The sequence below is a fragment of the Melanotaenia boesemani genome, chromosome 15 (genome assembly GCF_017639745.1).
Source record: "Melanotaenia boesemani isolate fMelBoe1 chromosome 15, fMelBoe1.pri, whole genome shotgun sequence".
NCBI lineage: Eukaryota > Metazoa > Chordata > Actinopteri > Atheriniformes > Melanotaeniidae > Melanotaenia > Melanotaenia boesemani.
In genome coordinates, this window is record NC_055696.1 from 1,127,411 (window position 1) to 1,149,354 (window position 21,944).

A 21,944-nucleotide genomic window follows, 5' to 3' on the forward strand; every position below is an offset into this window, starting at 1 on the left:
ACAGTCTGGAAAACTAATATAGTGAGTCTTATCTGGTTTCATTATAAAAACAGTCAGCCGAGTCATGAAAAAAGGAGTTTCAGACTGTAAAACGGAACCAGTCCTTTAAACCAGTGGTCCCCAACCCTGGTCCTCAAGGCCCACTATCCTGCAGGTCTTCGATGTCTCCCTGTTGCAGCACACCTGATTCAAATGAATGGCTCATTAGCAGATTTGTGCAGAGCTTGTCACAGAACCATTTAATTTGAATCAGGTGTGTTGCAGCAGGGAGACATCTAAGATCTTCAGGATATTGGGCCTTGAGGACCAGGGTTGGGGACCTCTGCTTTAAACAACAAATGATATTACATAACTGCATCATCATTATCAAATTGTCAACCTTCATTTTTATTGCAGTTTGATGGATGTTTAAAAATACATTAAACTTTTATACCTTAGCTAAAATTAAGGCACACCCTATCACCAGCTCAGAAAACATGCAGAGAAGTCTGTCGGTGTTTAAATCTAACAGAAGGCTTTAAAGAGATTAATGCCATTTGATTTGATCATGACCTCATAACATATCAAAGGGTTAAAGCAGGGATTAGACAAATAAGGTTTGCACTGTATTTGATGCAGCAGCGATTTTAATCCAATCTCTGAACACAAACAGTCCTCTGGGATATGCACACGAGACTCACTCAGCATATGGCTGAATGATTAGACATAACAATGCAAAGCAATGAATCAACAAGACTGGTGGGGAAACGGGTCTCCGTAATTGGTCCTCCTGTGTGTGTGTGTGTGTGTGTGTGTGTGTGTGTGTGTGTGTGTGTGTGTGTGTGTGTGTGTGTGTGTGCTTTGTCTGCAGCATACACTGTCAGTCGTGAGTGAGTTGTTTGCCGAAGCATAACTCTGCTTTTTCTTTTTTTGTAATTACACTTATAGAATAGAAATACTTTATTAATCCCTTCGGAGAGCCTCAGGGAAATTTGGGAAATTTGGAAATTATCTCATATGTTGTCTGTCTGTCTGAACTGGGTTTCCCAAAGAGTTTTAAGGCAAACTTCCTTCAGTTAGGATGATAATAGTTGTGGAGTTGTGGATCTAGTGATACTCATGTATACAGTTTTGGAAAAAATATTTATTCTTAAATGAGCATCTCTGAGTGTTACTACCAAAAATGTACTTCCTACATAAGCACATCTCATTCTGCTTTATTGGGTCTAGTTTGCCAGAGGGTGAAAACAACTTTGAACTAAATGGGATGACCACAAACTCATCACTCAGGAACCAGAGGCTGACATCAAGTGACTGTCAAGCACAATGCCAAACTGAGATGGGGGTAAAGTGCATGGCACAAACGATTGGAAATAGGGTCCTACAGACAGGATTGGAGTCAGGCAAAACTCACCTTAATCGGTGAGAAGCAAAGATCTCAGGGTGACTTTTGAAAAAGACCTCAGGAACTGGACAGTATAGGACTGGAGTAAGGTCAAATTCTCTGAATCTAATTTTCAGCTTTGCCCAAAACCTAGTAGTTTTATGTTTAGATGGGAGACCTAGAGAGGCCTACAAGCCGCAGTTTCTCACTCTGAATGTTAAATATAGAGGAGGATCAGTGATGATCAGGGGGTGCTTCAGCAAGGCTGGAATCAGGCAGATGTGTCTTTATAAAGAATGTATTGATAAAGCCACATACACGATTATCCTAGAAAAACATTAACTTCTTTTGCTAAAACTGTGCTCCCCAACTCAGAGGATTACAGCAAGAGAATCTGCCAGGCCACACAGCCAGGGGAATCAAGGGGAATCTGGATGGAGGATCACCACTTTAAGAGCCTGTCATGGCCAGCTCCATCTCCAGTTCTGAACCCTGTTGAAAACCTCTGAAATTACATCCAAAGGGCAAAGGATGGTCACAAACCATCAAGCAAAGCTGAGCAGTTTGATTTTTTTGCAGAAAGAGTGGTAGAAAGTTGCCCAACAGCAATTTGAGCAGTTTGAGCAGGAGTCTCTTCATTTGTTTCTGGAGCTACACACACACACACACACACACACACACATATATATATATATATATATATATATATATATATATATATATAATAAATGGATTGAGTGAAGGTGTTTATATGTAAGTCAGTTTTGCCAATAAGATGTCTCTTTTTTGTCAGTCTTGAGTAGTTTCATGCAACTGGAGCAGAATAAGCAAAGAAGGATTTCTAATAATAATTTGAAAAGGGTAGTGGGGCATTGAGAGTGACAGGCTGAAGACTGGCACTTTACCACAACAGGTAGAGGAAGATGAGGCATGCATTTTACACTAACTGGATGAACAACAAATGCTCCTGACAAGACAGAGTGGGGCTGATTTCGTAAAATACTCAAAAAAAATAAATAAATAAATAAATAAAATAAAAAAACATTTGTACACAACGTGTGATAAGAAGTGTATGTTTTCCTCACTGCTATCTTTTCTTCTGGTGTCTGCAGTCAGTGATAATGATCAGTTTTATTTTGGGGATGCCTGGCTGGAAGCGCATGCAGGGGCCAGACAGTCAGTGACAGGTCCTGCATTCATAGTGCAGAAATAGTTCATGTGCAGGTCTGATGTGGATGCTAAATCTCTGAGACAGATACTATATCTAGATAGAGGGCCCGCGCCCGGTCCGCCTGTAAACAAAATGGGCCAGACTAGATTCAAACAGTCACATGGACACAGGATGTCACTGCAATGCTATTGTCCTGGTGCCTGCAGAATCATTTCATCTTTATATTTAATGAAAATGTGACTTTCTTGTCACATGTCCACAAAAATAATCCATAATTAAACATTTATTATTAAACATAATAATATGCAATATGCAATATATATATATATATATATATATATATATATATATATATATATATATATATATATGATGTTATATATGATGTTGTATTCTTCATACCCACTGCCAAATGCTTATTAATAATGGAAAAATGTTAATATAGAGGTAATCCATGGTCATTTCAAATGAAATATGTGTGCATGCTTTTTTTCTTTCCATAGCCATTAAGTTTCCACATGCTAATCTATCACCTCCTCCTCCTCTTGGTTGGTTGGAATGGAGGTGAACTCATGGAGGGGGCTGTGGATGTCTGACATGGCCGCTGTTTGATGCCCACTGGTGCAGTGGTGGGGGTGGGTGGGGGTTTGCTACTTATATTTGTCAAGGTCAATTAATGAATGCAGGGGTAAAGCTGGCAGGGTCCCCTAAATGCCCCAGGGGCTCATAAATTATCCAGAAAACATGTTTATTTTAAAGACAGGATTTGATCTTCTCCAATTAACGTAATTTAGCTTTTTCCCCTCTCCAAATGCCTACATAGCATTGAGTCAGGTGTGGAGTACATCGCTCTCTCTCCCTGCCTCCCTTCCTCCCTCCCTTAGCATCAGTCCTCCAGCCCTCTGCACAAGCAGTGGAAGCAAACCATAGAAGGATGTCCTGCATGGGCTAGTTCTCTCCTGCTTATGTTAATGCAGTTTTTCTCTCTGAGTGGGGCACCTTGATCCGTCATCTCTGTGATAAACTAAAAGAAAAACGGTTTATTTTTCTTTCCTTTCTTTTTAACGCTGTTTGAGAGGCTCAGCTGTGCGTCCCCCCACAACCCCACCCCACCCCTGCACCTTTAAGGCAATGGAGAGGGACAAAAGCGGCTGCGGAGAAGGAGGCGAGGGTTTATTCTACAGTGCTCTGAGGCAGGGCAGGTTCTAAGCGCAGGGACCAGTGTGCGCAGTTTGTGTGTGCGGCTGCTGGGGGAAGATGCGTGTGCTTGTTGCTCGCCGGACGGAGAGAGGCGGCGAAGAGAGAATGAGTTTCCAGCGCAGCTAACAATCAACTCCATGCGCTTTTTAATCCTCGGAAAAAATTACAACTTTTGCGCATTTTCTTTTCTTTTTTCATTTTCTTTTTATTACAACTGAGATGACACTTCCATGTCTTTTCCTTGCGTACTTCTAATTCATTTATAGTTGATTGATCATTTTCTTTATTTGATTTTGGTGGATTTGTTTTGCTTTGGATTTTATTTTAACTGTTTCACCGTGGAGTTGGTTGCGCGCAGAGGCTGTTCATCCTATGCGTCTCCAGCCTCTGACTCAGCAGCAGCGGCGGCGGCGGCACAGCTCACCTGGACCGGAGCGCACCGAGCCAAGCTCCCTCATGTTCCACGCAGAGCAGCGCTCCGATACGGAGGGACGGCTGCACTGAGGCCAGGCGCGGCGCGGCGCGGCACGGTGCGGTCAGCCCAGAAAAAAGGGGGGGAGACGCACATTTGTGGATCACATACTATCTCCCGCTGTACCAGGAGACAATCAGCAGGAAGAAGCTCAAACCTCCTCCTCTTCATCTTCTTCCCAACGTGCAGGATTGAGAGAGTGAGGGAGAGAGAGAAGGAGAGAGAAGGGGAAAGATATTTGCAAGCTCCATTTTCTTTCATTGCAATTGACTTGTTGAAGAAATAAAAGGGAAGAAATAAGACGAAAGAGCGCAGGGGAAGAAGAAGAAAAAGCATAAGATTGGATATTGAACGGAGCGGGGCATGTGGATATTGGCTCTTATCTTTTTCCAGTGCATCTTGAATGGTAAGTGATGCATATGCGCACATCGAACTTCAAGTTTAGGTTAATTATCCCACTGGGCCGAGTATTCAAATAATAATCACCTGAATAATCAGGGAGCAGTTCTGCATTGAAGATATTATTTATTTATTCATTGTCCTGTAAAAATCGAGCGAGGAACAGGCTGTTGCTATGTCCTGTCACAGGCAGTAGGCACTTTTAGTGGTGGTGGTGGGGGGTGGATAGTTGCATCTGCAGGAACCCCCCCAGAAAGCTGAGGTGTAAAATTCTTCAACCGTTCATATATGGTCAATATTTAAGAATAATACTTTGTAGGGACAGAAATAGAGCGCCAGAAAGAGATGAAAATGTAGGCTGAGTGATAGGCGCAGCATGTGTGCTGTATTTCTAAATATATCATTTTACTATGTCCACATTTTTTTTCTAACAAATTTAAGGTCTAAAACAAATTCTTACAATTTTTAGCGTCATTCCCGGTTGGTTCTATTTAAGGTCATTTATTTTCTGTCAACCAGCTGCACAGGGCCTCAGTCTGTTTCAATTTTCCTGCATCATTTTAACATGCCAAAAATGCATGTTAACAGATTTCAATAACAATAATATACAAAAATATACATGGCTTTTGAAACGGATCTTTTAGTGAAAGAATTTGCTGTAACAGATTTCTATGTTTTCCTGGTGTAATCAGCAATTGTTAAAAGCCCAAATCTGCATCTGAATTGCTTTCAAAGAGAGAAATTATCACCCTGATGAAAATAAAATCATCTTTTAAATTCAATATTCAAAATTCAATCAAAAACAAGAAGTGTGTTGATAAAAAGGTAGAAATACAGAAATAAGTGTAAAGAAATAACTTATTACTTAAAGCATAAACACGATTTAAAATAAGATTTAGCTTCATGTTTGCATGCTTTATGTGGAATATACCGAGTATCTTCTAGAAAAAGGATTAAATAGGTTGGCTGTGCTTTTTTTCCAGCATTGCACCCGCCATATTAGAAGCACAGACATGGAGTCATTTTGGATTGGGGAGAAAAAGAGAGAGAGAGAGAGAGAAAAAGAGACAAGCCCTTATCACCCTTGCCCAAATGCACATGTCACAAAATGTATTGAGATTCTGTTTTGTACACAGCGAATTCCGAAAAGAAAGGTTTGATAAGAGGCGGTTGTGTCCTTATTGGACTAGGGGCTATTGTTTTTGTCTTTTGTCTTTTTTCTGTATTTCTTTTTTTTTTTCAGCGAATACAAGAAGTGAGAAAGGGGGGCAGTGAGGAGGACAAGGCACTGTAGGGTAGAGGGATGCATGTGTGTTGGGGGGCAGAAATCAGCTAGAAAGAAAATTAGGGTATTTATTTAAGCTGCTTTGGAAGGTAGATGAAAAGAAAATGGTTAAAAGGATTAGAAATCCAAACTGGACACAATGTGAAGATTGATTGAGGACAATGTTTCAACTAAACATGACAGAAAAAAAACATTTTGTGGCCATTTAAGGGCTCAGTAAAGACAAGGGGTTATTTATAGTAGAGAATGGAGCAAAAGCAAATATCCCTTTCTGGAAGAGAACAAGATAGTTTCCAGAAACAGAGAGGACACTGATGGTTATTTCAAATCTTGTTCAGTGCTGAGCTGAAATCTGTTAGCTGAACACGATCCATTGCTTTGCTTGTGAATGGCTTCTCCAGTCTCTTTAATCCAGGCAACAGCGTTGCAAAATGGCTGCTGCTAGAGACATCTACATGGAAAGTTTGAATGGCAGCAACAGCTCTTGTTATTGTGATGAATGTTATGTTTGTGGCCACTACTGATGCTGTGCCGTTCAGCAGGCTCTGTCCACTTGACACTGACCTTCTCTGTGCTTTTGGTGTCAGAAATTAGAAATATTCAGAAGCATCCTGACAAGCCCTTGTGTATTTTCCTCTTTTTTACCATGCTAAATTGACAGTATAGGCTGGATAGAAGGACTATGACTTGATCTAAGGCTGTATTGTCTCTGCTTTTAGTTTTAATGAGCAGCGTCCATCAGAAACAGATATTTTCCACCTCTTCTGGACAGAGAGATGTAACTCCCTGAAAAAAAGGCTTTGAGAGCTCTGGTCCAGTACAGGCAACTGAGGCTGTCCCTATGGCGACCCAGGTAATGATGCTGCTGCAGTGTGGGCAATGCTTCCTGGTAGATTACAGTCTGTCTTTTCTGATTATTCAACAATTTCATTTCAACACTTGATCTAATTTTTCATACTGAATTGTATGGATTTAAAGTGATTTATCAGTTTCATGACTGTTGCAAAAATCAGAAAAGATATAAAGAGATTGCAACTTGAGTCCACCTATTTAAACTGTACCTCTAGTTTTGCAATCATTATTTATGAGTAGTACCCATCGTACAAACTCCCATTTTGCTCTAAATTGTTGTTTGCCAATTTGAGGACATTTGCAAGCTCATCTGTGCTGGATATAAACAATTCAGGACTGTAGAGAGTGAAATCTGGTGTGAAGTTCACTTCAGCGATGCTTGAGCTTTTAAAGTGCTTTTACAGAAGAGTCTACTAAAACCTAAATGTAATAGGAACAAAATATTCCAGGTTTTAAGAGATAGCATTAGGGCATATCATTAGCCTCACAGCATAATTGCTTAAGTCCTATTTTAGCTAAATTGTGATATGTCTAACTGTACTCTCCTAATATTGCTGACTGACAGTGCAGCATTGCTTAAAAAACCTGAAAAAAAAAACTTAAAATATGCTATAAGGGTTACAAATAGTTGTTTTTGCAAAGCTGCACAAGCAGGAAGGGTGGGGAGTCTGACATATGCTCTATTGGAAACTAATACATTGTGCAAATACACAGAAATGCTCCTCAGTTGACTCTAAATACATTTGTTTGCATTTTTAGATTCTGTTTAAGATCCTGAAGAAAAGGTTCTTTCACATATGAAAACAGAAGCATTATCAGGTGTGATCAATGTTAAAGCAGAACTGTGTTTATATACAATTTATTCCAGTTTTCATCATCCGCACAACACACAGAGCAAAGTTTCTGCTTAGAAGCCCCATAGATAGATAGATAGATAGATAGATAGATAGATAGATAGATAGATAGATAGATAGATAGATAGATAGAACATACACATCTAATAATAAAATATACAGATCTATTTACAACATACACACTTAGAAGTATTTAAGTTTTAAATAAGGATGCACAAAAACAGTAAACAATAAAGACGCCAAACACCAGAACATCTGAATACCTGTCATCCACAGTTCAACTCCAGCTCAGAAACAGTATTAACCCTGATAAAGAGAGACATTAGAACCAGTCCAGGCCAGAGAGGAGGGATAAGATTGTAGTAAAAATTTGAGATAATTCTAGTAGTAGTAATAGTATTCTCACACAGGCCACAAGCAGCAAATTGATCACAATATTTTGTCATCTCCTCGTGTCAAATCATGGCCTATTCTCTCCTGGACCTAGGATATATTTGTTTTCCCTTCAATATTTTCTGAATATATGGGCATCTTCTCATTTCTAGTGGAAGAAAAAGGCTTCTGTTAAATATTTAAAAATGTCAAAATTAACTGAAAGGCATCTGGTTTCCACCTTTAGAATATGATATAAATATAATACATTTCCTCATTTGGCTGGACTGAAGTTACTTGTGTATGGTGTAATCTTACTTCCTTGGAGACAGGGTTGATGTTAAAACAAATTACAGAGATGTATTTGTGTTTTACTGCATCTCTGATCTGATGTTGCATACCATGTTTGGCAATTATCACCAGCCAAAACAACACTGCTAAGAGGTCGCATGAGGACCAGTGGGAAACTGGGTCCATGGAGACTCGTGTCTTTTGGTATACATCTGTCACTTCACATAGAGTCAAGATGGGTCGAAAGAGTCGCAGCAGCACACATCAGCAAACAAGAACCGAGCTCAGCTCTTCAGTCACAAGTTAACGCACCAGCCAGCGGAATGTAGGCCACAGGGAACATCGCTGTAGAACAATCTATGATTACTTTTTCAAGATAAAAACAGTCATGTCTTCATGTGTTTCAGTACTGATCAGTTACTTTATTTACTGATGCTACACTCAAGCATCAAGTTTAATTGATTCACTTTATTTTAGCATCAGCAGGCACAGTAAATAAATAGATAATACATGTAATTTGATGCTTATTATATGTATGGTTTTTCTATTGCATGTACTCAAACAGCATGAATTTTTTTCAATGTCATTACTTTGTTTAAATAATGCATAAGATGTAAAATCAGGAAGGATTAGTGGCTCGCTGCTTTCGTGGACTAATCACGCTGGGATTTGTCAGTACCATCGGGTCAAGATTTTTTTGTCACTCCACAGTGTGTGCGTGTGTCTTGACTTGGCCGTGAGTAGACTCAAGCATATGTTAATGGATGCACATTGAACTGTTAAAGGTTTCATTTAACCCATACCAGAATGCTTAAGGAGATGATAGTGTGTAGTGAGGCAGAAAAAGAGGAGGAAGAGAGGGGGAAGAGGGACACACAGTCAGCTCATGTTATGTTTTATCTAAAGCTCAGAGTCATATCTAATAAGCCTGGTTTTCCATGCAGAAATGAGGCCATGATAAAAAAATCCTTATTATTCTTCCTCCACTTTCTAGTACTGTAGATACTGAGTGCTGCAGCTTACATTTACAGGTATAACTGTTGTATTAACCCTTGGTACTTACTGATATTGTTGATAAAGCTTCCTGCTGCTGTTACTGGTGATTAGCTGTGATAATTTATTAAAAATCAACAAAATCCCAAGTTAGATTTAATAAGTTCAGGTCAAACAGGGTAAACAAGTGCAATTACTAAAGAAGTAAATACTACAGCTGTTAAGAGACTTTTTAGCACAAAATTAGTTATGAATGTTTGTCAGAAAAGGCCCTCTCATACCACTTCAGAAGCAACGTTTACTGGTTTTTAACCTGTTAATAATTGATGACTAGTGACTGAATTTGCATTCGCAAACAGCAAGTGCACTTTGACAGATTATTGGCTTTGTTTTCTCAAAATAAGGAGTTTAGTGACAAACTGTCTCATTAAAATGGTACTCCGTGAATGTATGATGAGTTAGCATCACATATTGGTGTGAAAAAAAAATCAATGAAGTTTAAGTGTGTGTTAACCAGGACGGTGACATAACAAGATAGCAGATAGCTGTGTTGTTTGTGTCTGTAGACTTTCATTCTGAAACAGGGCAGTAGGTTAATGCTGTGTTAAGGCTGGAGGGCACACGGTAAGCTTTGTAATTAAAGTCCACTCTTGTTTACTTTTGTTTCTCCACATTCGACTGGAAGATTTTACTCGATCTTCATCTGAAATGCAGCATGGCAGGCAAAAATGTCCCAAACACATTATACTTCTGATTTGAAGGGACTTAAAGATTTTTTTTATTTTCTTCATGACAAGTAGCTATGAGATCTACAATAATAATAATTTCTTCCCCTTTCAGTATATTACAATATATCCATATGTGTCTGCTTTATCCTGGCCTTTATCTCTGACACTCCAGCCATCATGACAATTTTAGTTTAGACAGACATGAAGAAGTTTTTCTGGGATCTAAGAAGCTCAGGGACCAACTATCCCTCCTCAAAAACAAAGATAAAAACACAAAGATCTGTGTCCTGTGGTCATGGGCAGATGTTTGCTTTTGTTTGTGTGTTTATGTTTATTACTGAGGAGGAAAGAGGCAAATGAGTAAAATCTGTAAAAATAACTACGTCAGTTGATTAAAACAGTTAATGTAAAACACAAAGATTTGATGAAACATGTTTCCAGACATCAGTTCTTTATATAAAGTGTAGTGGTTGCTTAATGGAACAAGTACAAATGTAGGCTCTTTAAAGGGCTCAAACGATATATAATATTGACATTTATTAAGCCATACTAAATGTGACATTTATAATTCTGTAAAGTCATCATACTTTCTCCTCAACCACATCTTTCCAGCAATTTAACAAAGATTGTGAGGACATTATCACAGAAATACTCTCTGTCAACATAACATAACGGTTACATCGTCTTTGTGTAAAATACCATTCCTAGATTATTATGTGATAGTTGAATAACAGAGATTGTCATTGTTATCTCTGAAAGCAGTCTTTATTGTTAGATGGTTAAAATATTTTATTAAAAAGTTAGTTTTATTCATATTTTCTGTAGCCAATGTTGGATTGTAAAGATTTACTTTGCCAGAAAAGTATATTTTAATGAGAAAATACAGTGTGAAAAAAAATAAAAATAGAATTCTAGTTGAAGATAGAAATAATAATAATCTTTTTCAATGTTTGTTGAATTGCAGTTCAGAATCCTGAGTGCTGAAACATAAGTGGGGAAAATTTTAAAGCAGGGCCTCACTTTCAGTTTCTCCCCCCGTGGCTGGACGTGCTCGTTAGGCACATCCAGACCGCGATGATTAGCAGCCAAAATCCAGCTCTGTTCCTGTAGCCGGGAATGTGTAACATTTTCAAACATTCTGGCAAATGTTTCATTAAAGTGTTGTTAGCCCCCAGCTCCATTCTGCTCCAGCCTCCACTCTATCAGGCCTTCCCCAGAAGTGATTATGCTAATTGCTGTTTGATCAGATGATTAAATTATAATTTGATTAATCCCGGGCACTAAACGCTCTGAATGCGTTGATGTGTATTTTGCTGCCTGGCAGTGTTTGCAAGGCCCTCTGTCACCAAGCTGCCAGCCTGATGCACATAACCCAGGTGTAGGAAAGGATGAAATATCCATGACTGCAATATGAGGTAGTTTTGGATGTGAATGAATCACTGGTTTTGATGCACTGTGGTTTAGTAATCGTGGTAAACATGATGGTTAATGAAAGCTTCTTCTTATCTTTGTGCAGAGTGAGTGCAGCTCTAATGCAGACAGCTACCATTTTCTCAACCATTGCCTGTCTCTGCTGCATTCAATTGGCAGTGTATCCATCAGAGTGATTTATAACAGTGCTGTTGCAGACAGCCTTACAGGACTGGATGATTAGCTTCTGTTTCATATTCCCACATAACAAGGTGTATTCTACGTTGGACCATATTGTGACTCCTTGTTCTTCTTAGTATGAAGATAAATTGATGCGCCAATGTTGTTAGCACTATACCTGAAAGGAAAATATAAATATATAAAATAAAAAATAAATATACAATATATAAAATTTGTATATATATATATATATATATATATATATATATATATATATATATATATATATATGTATATGTATATACAATACAAAGAAAACAGATTCACACAATGACTTAGCTCACAATAGGTCTGCATGTGATAAAGGAAGTCTGTAGTGGAGCTGCTGAACATGAAATACTGTTGCCTTTAAGGGAAATGGTGGACTGCAGAAGGGAGGGGAGGCAGGGATGAGGCGCAGTAGGGGTGACTGAGTGGACTGGCAATAATGTCTAGCTGTCTGACCCACAATCCCTTTTAACCTGAGGACTTTGATTTGCCCTCGACCATCACTAGCATGCATATTTTCCCTCTTTTCTCTCCTGCAGAAAACAAATTCTGTATAAAGATCATACAATAAACAGGAAACAAAGTAGCCCCCTTTTAAATCTGACAGCAGTCTTTGATGCTAAATGCTTTTTCATGCAAGTAAATCATGTTTTTGTAAATATTTGCTAATGTAATGTGTAGCATGTAAAAGTGTTATTTTAAATTTGTCTTTATAATACCAGCAAAAAAAATGAGTGTATGCGACAAGACCTACTGCTGTATACAGAAATATGTTCTTCTGCATCCTTCAAGTTCGATATGGTAAATGGACTTGTACTTATACAGCACTTTTCCAGTCAGTTTGACCACTCAAAGCGCTTTACACTACTTATCACATTCACCCATTCACACACATTCACACCCCGATAGGCACATCGGGAGGCAACGTGGGGTTAAGTGTCTTGCCCAAGGACACTTCGGCATGTAGTCAGTGGAAGTCTGGAATCGATCCGCCTACCTTCCGGTCGAAAGACGACTGCTCTTATGTTGACCTTATCCAGCATGTTGTTGATCAGCTGGATCTTATCTTTCACCTTCGCTCCTCCCAGGATGGCCAGGAAGGGCCTCTGAGGTTTCTCCAGGGCCATGGCAAAGTAGTCGAGCTCCTTCTTGATGTCATCCATCTTAAACTACTGAAATCAAATATCTTTTTTCTGTCTTTTTTTTTTTTTTACAATTAAGATTAAATCAAGAATATTTTTATCCAGACTGACCATATACTTGTCAATATAAGATAACTTGTCAATATATATCACTATAATGGTAATGTGAATTACCAATTCAAAGAAAGTCAACTGGTGAGTATTTGTCACATAAGCAGTTTTAACATCCCAAACACTGGTGTTTGGCAGGCATAGCGGTGCGACTACACTGGCACAGAAATGTGACTGAGGGCATTGCTTCCTCTTCACATTCACGAGAAGATTGTGCTCCAAATATTCTGTCTAAATGGACACATCGCTTGTGTGTTAATGGGGATGTGTTTCATTAAAAATGGAGTCAAACTAAACGTTTGCAGACAGGCTGATCGTGTCAGTGTTGTAAAAGTTCCCACAGTGGCTCAGTCTCAGCAGAAATTTATCTGCTTGTCCAGTCACTGAGTTGTTTCACAAACCTGGCTTGAGAATTTTGAGATTATGTATTTTTTAGGCTATTTTTTGTGCCTTGAATTGCAATCAGTGAGTAATAAACTGTTTAGTCTGTCTGGATAGTTTTCTTATTTTAACCCTGTACTTTTAAGCATCTAAACCAAACCATGTGATTTACCCTGAGCTTGTAGTTCCACTACCAAACCGTTAGTGACTGGAAGCAAAATGAAAAGTAAATAGTTGCATGTATATCAGCAGTTTTAGAAAAAATTAGGGAAAATGTTGCACAGAGCGGGACATGAAGCAGCCATCTCTTACCACCACCAATATTTACTCCAGACCACCAGTCTGGCTTTAATGTTCTAGGTACAGGTAGCAACTGATGACATCATTACATTATAAGCATTAACATTATCACACTGCAACAAAGACTGTATTGTATGAAGAACTGAGGAAGAAAAACGCAGCTATTGTCCTTTTTTTTACTTTTATGTCGAATTTACGACACATTTTTTCATGAAAGGGCATGTTTCACAGTCTGTCACGAGATTACCCACATGCCACACCCATGCTGTATTTTAGTTCTCAGTCATTCACTACAACATATTTATTATCTACTTGCTCTCAGTCATATCCATTCAAGTCAAAAGTAATTATCAAAATCATAATTTACACAAATAGGTTGGTCATTAAGTTGATCTTCCCAGTTCCCGTAGTCTTCATTGGTTGTGTAAGCTATCGCCTTTACAGGCTGTAGCATGCCGTAAGTGCTATATATGATCTTCAAGTTGTCAGCCTTCCTCCTTCAGCTAATCCCTTCGTTCATTCCTCCCTGCAGGGTTTATTGTCCTCCTTCTTAGCTCACCTGAGATCCACTAGCTCTCTTTCTCTCTTCCCATCAGCTTAACCGGTCAACTATATAGCAAGCAGAAGTGGGTGGAATTTTTTAGTGAAATAGAAATACTGCTACTCATCCACTCTCCAGTAGCATGCACAGTGTATATTGTCCTGCAATGTATTACATACAAATTTAAGTCAAGTACTTTCAAAATGTTCAGATATGAGAGTCAATAGCAAAAGAGGGCATCACTGACAAAATCCTTAGTGCAAAATAGTCCTCCATTGCAGTGTTGAATAGCATTAACCAAAAAGTTCAGCAAATTTTTATCTCACCTCAGAAGACTACACTCAAATGCACAACCACGCAAAACCAGGAGTCTCACAGTAACTGTGAACAACTGATGCCATTGTTTATTCCTAAGCATATAGTTTGGTTTAAAAAAATGAGGGAAGTTATCCAGGCTCTTCCAGAGGTAAAAACAATCATTATCTGAAGTTCATTGTCTAACATGCCAAATCTAATTTGTTTAATTTGTACAAAATTGGCAAGATTTAATGGACTTAGTGGTTCAGGGAATGTCAGCTTGTTCCTAGCAGCCTCACAGTGACGTCAAGACTTCAGGTTAAGCTGGGTTCACCAACTGCTAGCATAATATTTACCTTAAATTTAGTGACAGTGATATAGATAATTGGATTTAAGGCATGTCAGGAAAGTTCAAAGTATTTTTTATAGATACAGGCTTCTATAGTTACACACACAGTTGTAAAAAGCAAAGACTTGACAGCCATGCTTGGTGAGTTTATAAGCGCAGCAGGAGCCCGGATAAGTACTGGCACTGGCATGCAGACCAGCCATCAGGTCGAATCTGATGGGAATGTCATTATATTTCCAAGTATTTATAAACCAAAAGCTTTCTGGTTTTAACCTGTTAAAAACCTTAGAGGGAAACTAAAAATGGCAAGCCACCCGGTAAGTTCAGAAAACGTTGCTTAAAACCAAAATTATCATTAGAGTAGAATCACCAAACATAATTTCATCTTCTTAAGACCATGAATGTCTTTGTGATTGCTATCTATCTTATCACTTTAGTCTTGATTTAAATATTTCAGTCTTGACTTAAGACATGAATCAAACAACTGAGGAGCAAGACCATGCCATTTATAGGCTGTTTCACATGCAAAAACCTGCTTACAGAAACCAGTGGCAGTGAGAATATTCTGATAACGTATATCATGCCGGGTTACAGACAAATATATGTGGCTACAGTGCAATCTATTTTAGGGAAGTCACTGGTGCCTTCTTCAAGCTCTGATTCATATGTAGATATTTATGTGGATTAATAATAGAAGCTGTTTCGCCGTGTATGTGCTGCCATTTCAATGCTGTGTCACTTAGGAAGGGTAATGGAGCATTATGGAGGTCTCTTCTTGTTCTTTTCCTGCTCATGTACTTTGATACATGATGATGTGTTTACTCACTCACATGAATTTCTCCTCTTATTGCTCCATCATTGCATTTTATTTCCTGTCTCCCCCCATTGTCCCAGTCGATTTGGAAAAAAATAGTCCATTTCCACCTTGGTGATATAACTGATTAAAGTCTTCAGCATAACCAGTGGGTGGGAACTCCCCCCTCATGTAAATGAGCATTTACATGCATCAACTAGCCCACTCCACAGTGACTCTTCTCTTGCCCTCCAGAGAGTTGACATCAGAATAGGGTATCATTGGTTTTACATAGCGGCTGCATGGCACTGAATGCAGAGCTCAACATTATTCATGAGGGCAAATTGGGTACCAGTGATTTGGGATAGTGAGACTGTTCTTCAATCTGCAGATCTCTGCTCACCGCAGCACTTCTTTTTACTGCTTATTGTGTAAGCCCTTAGGGCAACAGGGGACAGGGTTGAAGGTTGTGGGGATGTCATCGTGAGGCCGTCCAGTCCTCCACCCATCTCCACCCTTCTCTGTGAATTGGCCTTTTCCACTCCCTCAGCCCCCATACTCCCTCCCTAGGCGGTTTCTTTAGAGTTCTGCCTTAATTACCTGCATCGCCTGCCATGAGCTGTCAGAATGGCTCAGTGCTACTTTGCCCCAGCGGATTTGCCTTAATGTCTTGATGCCCTAGTGCCCGCTGTAGCACAACAGATATCTCTGACATGGTGAGGGCCACACTGCAGCTTAGAGCTATTCAGACCTACAGTGTTTAAATACGTTAGCAGCCTTGGGCAGGGAAGACATGTTGAGGCTAATAGCTAATTCAATGTGATAAAATTATAGGAGAAAGGATGAAACCAGGCTGTTGTTGCAGACAGCTGTGCAGCCAGCCATGGTAATTTAAAATAAAATGAAGCAAGTTTGGTCATTTCAACAGGAAAATAAGAACACTTCAGCACACAGTCAACTAAGGTTGATTAACGGTGTTTGGTTGAGAAAAAGACGGCCTGAACAAAAAGCTGATCAGTGGACTAATGCAAAGGCTAATACATAGGCCTATTTATGTTGTGTGTTAGTGGGACCTGTATTGATCAGGCATTTACTTAAATAAATTGCAAGGGTGATTTGGCACTGACTGGCATTGTCAGAGTGGAGGATCATGAGTGTTACTGAGCAGATACTAAAGCAAAGATAAAGGACAAGTGTGTTTATTTCATGATAGGAGTAATATTACTAACTATATTTGCAGTTGCATCCTTTTCAGTCAGTCACCTCATACCCAAGTTCTTCCAGGCTAATATTCTCTGTAAAGATTGCAGGCTAAACCAGCAACATTTCTGTCTGCACTGACTTCCCTGATGTCTTGCCTGCACACCAAGGCCGTGTCAGCATCTATGTCCATGGGTTTTTAGGCATTACCGCCCAGCCCTTCACACACACACACACACACACACACACACACATACACACATCCATCTGACAAACCTGCGTACACTCCTTGAGCCCAAAACATGACTGGTGCCCTTGAGCTCTAAATGTTGTAGTAGAGACTGCATGGGGAGTCACCTGCAATCCACCATTTGGGTTTCAGGAGCTCCTGCCACCAATAGGTGCTGACATGTGGGACTGCGCCAAGCATTATTTCACTCACTAAGCAGAGGAGACCCACTTCACTAACCCAAGAGGACCCCATCTCTCCTTCCCTTCTGCCCCTCCCTTGAGAACTGCTAAGAGAGACATCACAAAGAAGAGACAGTCTATCAATTATAGATGTGTGAGATTCATAATTGAACAATATGACTTCTTCCGTTTTGTGTTTTTTGGCTTAAGGAAAGCTGACATTGATTCAGACTCTGGCGCAGGCTTGTGTGTTAGAGTGTGTAGGCATGAAGGGCATGAAAGTGAGTTGTTATGGTGTGATGGCAAATCCACATTAACCAGTAGGTAAATTATGTTATATTTAAAGATTTTGTACAGCTTCATCAAACTAAAGATGAAAAAACCTTAATGGAAACAGAAATGACTCCGTCTCTGTTTCCAATCTATTCAATAAACGGTTGCATTATCTAAAGTAGAGCTCTGCAAAGATATCTGGTATTAAAAATGGCATTTCCATTATTGTTTTTTTAACTGAAGACCAGCCACTCACAACCCAAACCCCCCCCCCCCCCCCCCCTTTTTTTTTATCAAACATCTTCTTTTTCTTTGTCTTATCCCCTTTCGTCATCAACATTCTGCAATTCCTCCTTTCATTAGCCTCGTTCTTTACCATCCAGTCACCTCTACAATGTTGTTTTTCCTGTTCACATCAATTACTTGGTTTGAATTTCACTCCTTATTCAACTACACCATACGATCAGTATGAGTATGACACATTGTGGAATAGTACTCATAGGAAATTTAGCAATGACACTTCGTGAACAAATAACCAAAATGTTTTGCTTCATTGATTTTCTAACAAACTAGCAAGTTTGTAAGTTTTCATTTATACCCACCAAAATGAAACTTTGGTCCCCTGCATTTGGCAGGTTGGTGAGTGTTAATTCAGAGCCTTGGCTACATTATGCATTACTATTTATTTAAAAGCAGCGACCTCGTCCTTTGGTCCTTGAGGGGCCACGGTCCTGCAGGTTTTAGGTGCTTCCCTGCTGCAACAGACCTGATTAAAATTAAATGGATTTAACCACCTAATAAAGTTCTGCATAATGACCCATTAATGTAAGTCAGGTGTGTTGAATTAGGGAAACGTTAAAAATCTGCAGGACGGTGGCCTTCAAGGACCAGATGATGAGATCCCTTTTTTAAGGGCTGGTTTGAAAAAACATCACTAATGGCCAGAAGCAAAACTCCTCTGTTTTATGCAGACCAGTTGATCAGTCCTTAGCCTGCATCACAACATTTTAGTTCACAGCTCTCTCATCTCCTTTCAAAACTTCTGCAGAATAGGTCCTCAGAGGTGTGTTATGTCTCTTTGGAAAACAACTAATTACAAAGGGCATATATTTGCTTGTGTTACATCTCACTATTTTATGTCAATCATTAATGAGATTATCATTTAACAGCAGTACACACAAACACACTTGATAACAGCCAACAGCCTCCCACATGTTCTCTCTCCTGCTTGCAACACAAAAACACACAGAAACCGTCTAATGCACAACTGGATATCCAAACATGCCACTAAAATACAAATTATGTCTGTTACTTCTACTTTATTAGATTATTCTTAGTGAAGAAACATAGAGGATAAACTGCAAGGAGTGTCTGGTATTTAACCATGAACCAACATTTTTATTTTTGTGCTCTTTTTCTTGTGTAAAGGTGCAGAATCTGAGAGGTAGGGTCAGAGAGATGAAGGTCAGAGTGGAATAAAAACAGACAAATCAGGGCCAAAAAAGCAAGTTTGGAGAAAATTTACAAAGGTTTTCATCCAAGATGGAGTGTACCTTTAACATTTGTCATAGCATCTCTCCTATTCATCTGCCATGCTTTATGTTGTCTGTCTTTCTTGGGTCGCGTTCTGAGTGCTTTCTAGCTTTCCCACTGCCCCACTCAACCCACCCCGACTGTTTTTCTTGGCTGTGCACTAAAAAATAAATGCACTCCTGCTGTATCTATCTGAACTGTTGGGATCTGGCAGGGTTTTGTGTCCATCAGGCTTTCGCATCTTTAGGAATCAGCCACCCATAAATGGCTGATGGTGGTAGTGGAGGTGGTTAGGGTTCTCAATTTTTTATGAGTTGGTGCAAATCATATTGAGACAAAAGCAGTTATGAGGCAGCCTCTTCGCTCTTCATCACTCAGTCACTCTTTAAACATGCTGAGACCATAAGCTGCTTGATGGCCGTTTGTTCTCATTCAGACAGCGATTTCTCTGATGGATGATTACAGCAAAATGCTACTATACCAGGAGGTGGAATATGAATACATTATTTAGGTATGAAGGGATAATGCACTCTGAATAGATATGAGTAGCATCCAGATTCTGTGGTTCATTGTTTTTTTACCCACCACTTTCCTGACGATATGATGGTACTCTTAACCCATGATCCACGTTGAAAACTTTACTTAAGCTGAAAATACACAAAAAGGAAAGAAAAAGAAAAAAAACTGACAAACTGAATCTGGAAACTTCCTGCTCTGTGCAGTTGACTTTTTTTTTAATGTGAAACAACTCCTCTTTGACCAGAGTAGCTGAAATGGCCTGTTTATTTAATACAACAGCAGGTTCTTTATGTTTATTTAGAAAAATGACCTTCACATATCAATTTGTGAAGATAAAGAGTGAAACCCATTACAACTGTGCTTTTTATTTCTTCACTTTTATATATATATATATATATTACGCATCTTGCTGTAAAATTAACACTCACTTGTCCCATTAACACACACTTGTTACTCTGAGTACGTTATCACGAGGCCATAAGGACTCCCCAGTATTTGGGAGATCATTAACAGAAATGTATGCAGATGGTAAGAGGCAATACTTCAGCTCTATTCTGGAAGCTAATTAACCAAGCTGTGTTGAAACAGTTATACACATAAACACCTCGGGCTCAGTGCTGTTCATAACAGATGTTGAGATTTTATGATCGTCTTCACGGCCGATTTTCCTTCTTAAGGAAACCACCGACCAGCTGTTACTCCGTGTGATTACAAGGCTGTAAATGAACCTCTAAGAAGTTCCCTGTGTATCATTAAAGTTAGAGAAAATCTCTCAGGTTTTAATCATGCCTCTATCACATGTTTTTTCACACGATGAATGTACAGTATTCATGCCACAGCATTAAAACTCTGTCTTGGTTAATTTAATAAAATAGCCTGTCAACAATTAAAATTCAGGGGTATCTCGCTGAACAATCAGTGAAGGCACATGCAGGTTTCAGCAAGGCCGAACTGGAAATCAGTTAATAAAAAACAACTATGCCACTTCTGAACTGGGGCTTGTCTGCCTTTCCTTATCACCTCTCGGATAAGAAACTACAGTCTTGTAGCTGCTGACAACTACAGGCGTTCTTTCAGCACCTCCAGGCCCGGCCCTCAGAGTGCTGCATGTGTGAAGTAAGTGTAGCTTCAAATGTGCAGAAACATGTGTTTGCCACAGTGTTTGTTTGTCGTAACAGGTTGAACGACCAGTGGGTGGAAGTGGCTGGTGACTTGAGAACGCTCATTAGGAATTTATGAAGCGTTAAAACGTTTGGTCTCGAGGGAGGGGGGATTGGCAGCTGTCGCACAGGCTGGCAGTGGGGGGAGCCCACATTAGTGGAGAGTAAAGGCTGTGGACTAGAGATACCTGAAATATTTACAGTAGGTGACTGACGCTGTTTATGCAATAGTTTAACAAGGCTGTGGAGCACTGTTTTTATTTATTTATTTTCATTTTTTTTTTTTCATATTTTACACAACATGGAATCATTATTTCAAGTAAGAAATTATTCTTTGATTTTAATTCACCTGTATGGAACTTTGGTCACCTTAAGGCATGTTGAAAGGGCTTTATAAATAAAGTTTTAATTAACTGATTGATTGATTGATTGATTGATTGATTGATTGATTGATTGATTGATTATATTTTTCCACTGGTTTTGTTTTTTTTATGTCTGCAGGAGTGATTTGTTGGAAAAACTTCTACCTTTATGAGTAAATATACAGCTGCCAATAAAAACACTGGATTTTCAGCTTATGTGATGAATCCAAATAAACATAAACAATAATAGTTCACGTTGTTATGGTATTATTGATGAAACAATTTAGAATTTTGTGCTTAATGTTGACGTGCATTGTTACCATCTCCATTATTGCTTGCCTTATTACCATTTATGTTCCACTTGATAGGTGTGATTTCACAATGAAATAAATAAGTGCTAACATTAAAGCAGAGATAAATCGACATTCTGAATTTGTCTTGATTTCAGATCAGCTCAAATGAACTACTCAAACAGATCGGATCATTTTACCTGAGCCAAACTGCTTAAATGTGAAATCACAAATCCCCCCTGCAAATATTAGATGTTCTGGTTACCTTCCAGCTTTGGAAAATGTTATGAACATTATTAAATTGTGCAACTTTCATAATCCTGGTGGTTAAATCCTGTTGGGTTTTCAGCTGAGATGCATCAATGTAGCATGAGCACGCCAGCAGGGTAGGGAGCGACACAGTCAGGTTGGCCATTGCAGTGATATCAGTGTGTCCAATGATACCAGCTGTTTCCAGTAAAAGACTGTAAACCAGTGGGTGAAAAATTAGGCGGGTGCTAGTGGTGACCTGCTGCTCTCTTTCACTGTGACACTGTTGCAAATCTTTACACTGAGCACCTGCTGACTGAAATCTCAGTAATCTGAGTATGCATGCAACTTTCAAACCACTGTGGTACAATGCTGACTCTTAACCAAGTTAATCTGCAGTGTTCAGTGGGTCTTC

The 21,944-nt window shown here is 39.2% G+C and overlaps 1 protein-coding gene across 4 annotated transcripts in view; it reads left to right on the forward strand.

Moving 5' to 3' along the window:
• Nucleotides 1-3,727: 3,727 nt before the first annotated feature.
• The window catches only part of dscama (Down syndrome cell adhesion molecule a), a 90,117-nt gene continuing 71,900 nt past the window's right edge, over nt 3,728-21,944 (forward strand). For all 4 annotated transcript variants that reach the window (XM_042008675.1, XM_042008677.1, XM_042008676.1 and 1 more), the window contains exon 1: nt 3,728-4,612. In XM_042008675.1, coding sequence (XP_041864609.1) covers nt 4,570-4,612 — 43 coding nt within the window. In that variant the 5' untranslated portion in view covers nt 3,728-4,569. The remainder of the gene's footprint in view (nt 4,613-21,944) is intronic.